Source organism: Cotesia typhae, unplaced genomic scaffold (genome assembly GCF_013202065.1).
Source record: "Cotesia typhae breed Kobodo isofemale line unplaced genomic scaffold, CoteBio_Ctyphae contig_93, whole genome shotgun sequence".
Lineage (NCBI taxonomy): Eukaryota > Metazoa > Arthropoda > Insecta > Hymenoptera > Braconidae > Cotesia > Cotesia typhae.
Genome location: NW_027423771.1, coordinates 37,544 through 45,686, shown reverse-complemented (window position 1 = coordinate 45,686; position 8,143 = coordinate 37,544). Strand labels below are relative to the sequence as shown.

Genomic DNA, 8,143 nt, shown 5'->3' with positions numbered 1-8,143 from the left:
TTTTCATATATCTCTACTTCTTCACAAAATAGAGACAAAAAAACGTCAATTTTATCAAAAAATTGAGTTTAGTGACCCGTACTACCTCGCCCGTATAAGTTACGACTTTGCCGTAAGGAGCACTTTTGTAGAACGTTCAATTTTGAACAAAACCTATTGATCGTCGAGATTATGCCATCAAATGTCTCTGAACTGGAGAATTTTAAAGAAAAAAAAAATCAAAGTTCCTGTGTATTTTAAATGGGAAATCTTCACACGCTCCGGTCGAGTACTTAATTTTAATATTAAGGGCTTAAACTTTCAGGGAATTTTTTTGGGGGTATTTATAAAAAAATTTCGGGATGAGAGCGAAAAAAAAAATAGTCGCAAAAAAAAAGCACCCTAATTTACAGTCAGTCTAATAACCTCCTTCAGTGCATTTTACATGTGGTTCAAATAAACAAACCGATATATTAAATTGACGTTTGTTGTCACTGGTCCAGACTGAATTACCGACATCAGACTGTACAACATGTTCTTAAGAAAAAAATATAAATTACATAATCAAATACTTTGAAACAGAAAATGTGATACAACATGGATTCTTAAATCATATCTGATTAAATTTTCTTTTATTGCGAGTATTTAAAGCTCAATAACTTTTTACTTGTTAGGATTACGAACAAACTACCTCAGTACTTTTTTTGTAGAGAATTCCCTCGCGGTTTTCGAAATACCGCAAATATTCGGCATATATACCGTATAAATGCTGTATGTTTACCGTAATATTGTCGTTATTCTAGCCAGTTTTTGTGCCGGATTATTACCGAAAAAATACGAAATAAGTTCACAATATTTACGGCAATACAACGAGAAAATTACGGTATTTTAACAGCATTAAAGTCGCAAATTTACCGTATTTTTACCGCATTTTTGCGGCAATATTTTAGTAAAAAATCGTCAAAAAAGGATTCCTGTAATCCTATTACCGGCAAAATACCAAAATTTTACTGCTTTATTACCATTAATCTGTGGCATCGATGTATTTTCTTAATATTATCAATTGATATTAATATTTTTAATTTGGTGAATAAATTAATTGCTTCATTGTTATTATTATAATTTTTATTATAATTCTTAATTTTATAATATAATTTTTTTTATATAACTTTTTTGTAATTATTAATTAGAAGGGTCATTTTGACTGTTATCCTCTTCCTGGATTTTTTTTTTTAAGGCACGATCATTTTTTAGAGTATTCCCGATCCACACTCTCATATTTAGGGCAGCGTTATTTCCTTTAGTGTCGTCCAAATGTTTTACCTTTTGCATAGCTACACATAAATCTGAAATAAAGAAACATTTACCTTCATTAATTTTTTGTACTATTTTTATATTGCTGCATATATTAATGGCTATTTTTATTTATTCCCTCTAGTCCAAAAACAGAATTTTTTACGTTTTATAATGATTTTTTTATTTGTCCAAATCCTATATATAATTAGTCGTATTTAAACATAATAATTTAAGTAATAAATTAAAAACAGTTCAAAATTTTCATACAAGTTCAAAAACAGACGAATAAGGTCAAATGCAGTTCATTTAGATAAAAAAGAATTCAAATATTTCGACCCGGGATCCTATTAAATCCATCTTTTTTAATCAGCGAGTACATAAATTACCGATTATTTAATCAATCTAAAATTCACTTATTGTAATAACATTATCTTTGTTACACATAGACCGTGTAACTTTACCAAAAAAAATTGTAAACGTTTCAACTTACTAATTATCTGTATAATATCGGATTCTTGCACAACTTCCCAGTCAGGTCGTTTTTTATCCGGTCGCAAAGTTAATTGCTGACGACGTTCAACCGGCCATACACTTAAAATAACTCGCCGGGCTCGCGTCGACATCCTAGGGGCATTGCAAGTATTAGCACAATCTGTGTAATTCATTTTGAATCCGGGAATGATTTCAACCTAATGTAAAATTAATAAGAATTATTGTATTAAAGTTTTTGTAATGAAAATGTAAGTATATACTGCATTATTAATTATTGTTGAAAAATATTACTTCTCTGTTTTCATCCGGGTTCAAAATAAATTCATCATCGTGGCTATTAACATTATTTAAATTAGTGCTGTTATTATTCTCATGATTGCTGTTGATGTTATTTGGATGATCATTGCTGATGTTATGATCAGCAATCTTTGACTCCACAGCTGTCAGTCGGTCAGTTATATTTGCCATACATTCAGAAATTTCAGTAAATTTGTGAATGATGATATTCGCTTTCATTTTTTTAGTGTCGTTACCCCGGGGTGATAAATGACGACCAGTGGATGAACGTCTATCTGCTATTCTTGCAGATATTAGTGGAGGCGGTGTTCGAACTACTGGTGTTGGTGTTCTCTCAGGTGAATTGTGCTCACTTTCATCAACTACTGATGGTGGCCTTCTAGATGGAGATGTCGGCGATGTTTGCTCTACTGTTAATGAAGACGTTCCCTCTGGAGATGCCGACCGAGTTCTCTCTGGTGATGACGGTGGTGTTCTACGTGTTATTAAAGGTGACGTTTCTTGTGGTGATGGCTGTCTTTCTGGATTCGACCCAGTATCACTTGAACTGTCTAACATTTCTGTATCATCAGCAATTTCCTCACTGCCACGACCCTGCTGCAAATATTATAGGCAATTGTTAAAATATAATTTATTATTGACAATTTACGAACATTATCAATCAGACATGAAGACATGTAATTGTATACTTTACCCGATTGTTGATGTCCTTGTAGTATTCATCAGCCTTTTTTATTACTGCCTTTTTGTGAATGCTATTTCTTTTCTGTAAAATATATAAAATTCAAATAATGAAAACTGAAGGTTTAAATATAATTATGCATTTGTTAAAAAAAAATTTTTTATTCATCAACTGAAAAAATTTAACCATCATTAATGCATCTGTGAGGCCATAAAATTTTATTTGTATTAAAAATAAAATACAAGTAGATAATTACTGGTACTTGATAATTATACTGATAATGAGACTACGGTATTTTTTAATTAAAAATAAATTTCTGTCTTACTCTTTGTGCAGCAATAATTTTTTTATCCGCATTTACGTTAAATTTTAAAGACTTCATCGTAATCTTTGGCGTCATAGATAGTCTCTTCAGCGTTCTTATTCTTTTCTTTAGCTTTGGTTGATTTTTATTTTTAAGCAGTTGCTTATCATCTGAAAAGATATTAATCATTTAATTCACGTAACCAAGATAAAATTTTTATTGTATCAAAATAATAAAAAAAAAAATAATTAATTAATATCTACCATGTGTATCGATTAGTTGTATCGAATCGTCGTTCATCGCAGGACAACGGATACTTAAATTATCGTTATCTTTATCTTTTTCAGTAATTGAAACTTTTTTTTTGTTATCATATTTAAATAATAATTTAGTTTCCGCAATTACTGGCGCACCTTGGCTAGACAAAAATAAACACCATTTTCCCAACATAATGCTTTATCAGTTCTATACACCTTAATAAATAAATATTTACTATAACATAGACTTAACCTAAACACGTAATAACAATTTCACTGATTGTTTTTATCCAAAATCACATTTCACGAATGTTTTTAAATCTTAAATAATATTGTTAATAATTTATAATAAAAGTTAAATACATAAAAAAATATCATGCACCGATGAAAGCACCGGCCGCCTACAAAACTGTAGGGGTTTTTACTCACAACAATTGTTCATATTCAAGCAATACATCTATAACTATTTATTTATTGAAAACTATTATATTAGTCAGTTAAATATTTATGTATTTTTATTTGCATCAGCTGTCAGTCGTTAACTATATTAAGTCTGAATTCTTATTATTATTATTACAATATCAGGTATACCAATATAATCTGACCGAAGTGGAAGTTTTGTGTGTTGAGTACAGTGTATAAGGTGTTTGTGTGTGTTTACCCTCGCAAAACAGCCGAATGTAACGTGCTCTATACATAACAATTACAATTTCCCCCAACACTCACGCATGCACACGCATAAGCAGACTTTACCTCTCACGAAGTCGCCACAGCACTAGCGGCCATTCTTTGGTTTAACGATTATTATTATTATTATTATTTTACATGTACTACGTACAACTCGCTATCAAAATCTTATAAATCGTGCTAATTATAATTTATCGTTCATTTGTATGACTGTTACTTAATTTTTAAACATACTTATGATTTTACAATACTCAGCAAATAATCTTTTTAAAATATAAGTAGTGGAAAAATATCTCTGAAAAGGTAGGTATCTTATATAATTTAATTTAGGAAATTTGAAGGTTAGCAGGCTTATGTTTTTAAGCAGAAATTATAAATGTGTGTCTTATAATTTTAAAAACACAGTCTATATACGAAAAGTAGTAAATCATAACATTTTTTTCCATATTAAAATATTTATTGATTTGCTAATTTTGTAGTTTTGTTCTTCACATGAAATGAAGTTGCTAATAAAAACTTCTTAATAACAACTTATGAAATAAAAGTAATATTGACAATAATTGCTGAGTATTAACGCTCGTTTACGGCTCGCATATTTCTTTCGGTTTTTATAAATTTAAATTCTTCAGAAAATTTAACATTATTAAATAATTTATACAGTTTCTATTCTTGAAGCTTTTTGCCTTTATTTTAAAAAACGTGGTTGATACTTGCTAATTTCCAGGTCAGGAATAATTATATGTAAATCTTTTTATATTTGATATATATATATATATATACTATTCTTTTCCAGGAAGCATATGATAAAATTATATTCGATGAGCTATAAAATCAAAAAATGAATAAACAACGTAGAAACACTAGTTTCTCTCGTAAAGCTGTTTCTCGGCGTAATTTAAAGAAAATAAAGACTCATCTAAATTTTCTTTCATGTCATCCAAATATTCAAATTCCAAATGATTATATCGAACAGGTGAGAAAAATTTCTAGCTTTTTAAATTGTAGAGTTAGTGAACTAATTTTTTTTTTTTTTTTAGCCGACAACATTGGACTGCACTCCGATGAATTGTATTTATGATAGTCTGGTTGACAGTAGTAAGGAAACTTCAAGTCACCGTAATGTCACTAAGAACTTTGTAGATAATAATACCTTTCATGACGATGATAACGATTCGGAAGATGATTCAGAAGACAGTTGCAGATCGCTAGATGTTCATATTGAAAATATTAATAAGGGGGTAGATAGTGATAATAATAATGCTTATTCGGTCAATGATGAAAAACAGATTTCAGCGGACGAAAATAATGAAAGTGAAAATGTCAACAGAAACATTGATAATCGTATTCCATCAAGAAATGGCGGTTTATTTAATGTTTCAATAAATTTTACTTCTAAAATTGTTATGTTTCAAAACAGGAACACCACAGTGAAAGATCATTTATTATCTGTAGTGGCTTTATCGCTGAGACATCATTTGAGTTACGAAGCTATTTTAGATACATTTAGATACATAAATATATCTTATGGAATAGCAATATTACCAACAACTAAGCAAGCTTTTTGGAGAGCTTTAGATCGTAATGATGCTCATGTGAAAAAATATTTTTACTGTCAAGAATGTGATGATTTTTTAGGGGAAAAATCCTGTATTTCAAACAAATTGATACAACGGTGCTGTTGTGGTGCATGTGTCCAGACAAACCAAATTCATCTGAAGGTTATTTTCTATATAATACCATTAAATCTCAAATCCAACAACTACTGTCTTCAGCAAGTATTATTGATGCAATTAAATATAGATTTCAACGACAGAAACGTGATTCTGAAAATTTGGAAGATATATATGATGGAAGTGAATACAAAAAATTGAGTTCATCTGAAATTTTAAAAGATTGGTACAATTTGTCGTTGACACTTAATACTGATGGATGCCAAGTAGCTAATTCGTCGAATAACAGTGCCTGGCCAATTTTCGCGCAAATAAATGAACTTCCGCCTCATCTGAGAAAAAAGCACATGCTTTTAACAGGAGTCTATGTAGATAAGAAACACCCACTTATGAATAATTTTATGCGGCCATTAATGAATGAATTGCGTCAGTTACATCAAGATGGAGTGTCTTGGAAATTATCTAATGGAGTAGAGATGATATCGAAAATCACTGTTACAATGTGTTGCTTTGATGCGCCAGCTCGATCTGCCGTAACTCGTTTTGTACAGTTTAATGGTTATTCCAGTTGTTTGTTTTGTAATATTAAAGGTAAATTCGTGTTGAGTAAGAAAGTTGTATTTCCTTTCGAACAAAATTCCATGAGTTTGCGCACAAAATCGGATATAGAGGCAAGCATGTACAAAGCTAGCGAAGTCGGACATCCTGTTAACGGAATAAAGGGCATTTCATCACTTATAACGTTACCGTTGTTTGATATAAGCAAAGGAGTAATAATTGAATCAATGCACGCTGTATACTTAGGCGTTGTAAAACAACACACAACACTAATGCTAATAAAAACAAACGCACCTTATTATATAGGCAGCCGTAATTTATGTGGAATAATCGATGAGCGCTTATTGTCTATTAAGCCTCCTTCTCGACGATCAAGAAAACCTAGGTCTATTTACACTTACAAACAGTGGAAAGCCTCGGAATGGCGCAACTGGCTGGACTACGCTCCAATTTGTCTGGAAAAAGTTTTGGATAAGAAATACGTGAATCACATCGCTCTTTTATCTGAAGCAATGCACTATCTTAACAATGATTCAATTCCTATAAGCAATCTGGAACGTGCTGACGAATTATTGAAAAAATATGTTCAACTATTTCAAAAATATTTTGGGGTTATCTCTATGAGTTCCAACATACACTTACTCAACCATATTGTTCAATGCACACGTAACTGGGGTCCCACATGGGGATACTCGGCTTTTACTTTTGAAGCTTGGAATAAAAGGCTACTAGATAAACTTACCAGTTCACATTGCCGCGCAGAACAAATAATGACACGTTTCTTAATGGAAAAATTTATAATAACATCGACTTTTGATAAAAGTGTATCTGTTGAAACAAGAAATTACATTAAAACGCTTCTTAAAATACCTGCTACGGATGATAACACAAATTCACATTCCAAATTCGATTGTCAGGGAAAATCAGTAAAACGCTCGCCAACTCTTCCAGAAATTAAAGCTCTGACTGAAGCAGGATATTCCCCCGACAATTTGACATGCTATAAGAAAATGACTGTTAATAAAATAAAATATAATTGCCATATTGAGGAAAGGAACGTAAAATTCTGCGATTCAATAATAAATGATGGAAATAATATCTATGGAATTATACAATCAATTGTAAAGTTTACTAATGGAGATTCTACTGTTTGTGGTTTACTAATGTTAACTTACAATAAAGTAGAAAGTGCATTTCAAACACGACATATAAGCAGAGTTAAAGTTACTGAAAATTTAGTGTTTGTTCCAGAAGATTCTAGGATAAAACCAGCATGTCTCATGAAATCTTCAGGAGAAACTTACATTGTAACTTTAGCAAATTGTTGGGAAACAGACTGAATGAAAATATCAAAAATTGGATATTTTTTTGTCAAGTACATCATGTAGTTCTATTTTTTAAGATTTTATGAACTTGGGCTTCACAACTTTTGATATCGAAATTGTTTTTGTCCAGATTGAATTTATTAGCACTTTTTAATTATTCTCTGATTAAAAAAAAAATTAAAAAGGATTTCTCCATATTAAACGCCCATAAGAGGCAGTATTCAGTAGAATTTGAAGGATTAGAAAGTATTAAAAAGAATTAAAAATCAAATCATTTTTAATTATGTTGAATTCTTTTTATTAATCAGGGTTTAAGAGAAGTTATTTTTTTATGTTATTATGTAATTATTTATAATTTTAAACATTTTCTTATATGTATGAATATTATATTGTATACAATACTCACATGCAAATTAAAAATTGTAATAAAATTTATAATTATTGAAGAATAAATTTCTTGATTTCCGTTAATTTTCTTAATAGAATTTTCTTTCCAGTTTATTTACAAGGATTAATATAAAGAAGTGTTAGTACAGAAAATATTTGAATAGTACAACATCGGATCCAAATTTTTATCATTTTCTATTGAATTGAAC

General features: G+C 30.2%; 2 protein-coding genes across 3 annotated transcripts; one reads left to right on the top strand and one right to left on the bottom strand.

The window, feature by feature from the left end:
• Positions 1–1,129: 1,129 nt before the first annotated feature.
• Positions 1,130–3,758, bottom strand: LOC141533535 (uncharacterized). Its single transcript, XM_074252459.1, has 7 exons — positions 3,737–3,758; positions 3,314–3,523; positions 3,072–3,220; positions 2,759–2,830; positions 2,059–2,661; positions 1,766–1,964; positions 1,130–1,325 (listed from the first exon to the last, which is right to left on the bottom strand). The coding sequence occupies exons 2-7, from the start codon at positions 3,498–3,500 to the stop codon at positions 1,162–1,164; spliced, it is 1,374 nt and encodes a 457-aa protein (XP_074108560.1). The 5' UTR covers positions 3,501–3,523; positions 3,737–3,758; the 3' UTR covers positions 1,130–1,161.
• Positions 3,759–4,216: 458 nt separating this feature from the next.
• LOC141533533 (uncharacterized) lies at positions 4,217–7,872 on the top strand. Of its 2 annotated transcripts, none has more exons than XM_074252456.1 (3): positions 4,217–4,297; positions 4,788–4,967; positions 5,032–7,872. In XM_074252456.1, the coding sequence occupies exon 3, from the start codon at positions 5,682–5,684 to the stop codon at positions 7,560–7,562; it is 1,881 nt and encodes a 626-aa protein (XP_074108557.1). In that variant the 5' UTR covers positions 4,217–4,297; positions 4,788–4,967; positions 5,032–5,681; the 3' UTR covers positions 7,563–7,872. The 2 variants fall into 2 exon arrangements, with proteins under 2 accessions (XP_074108557.1, XP_074108558.1); XM_074252457.1 differs by lacking the exon at positions 4,217–4,297 and adding an exon at positions 4,573–4,718.
• Positions 7,873–8,143: the final 271 nt, after the last annotated feature.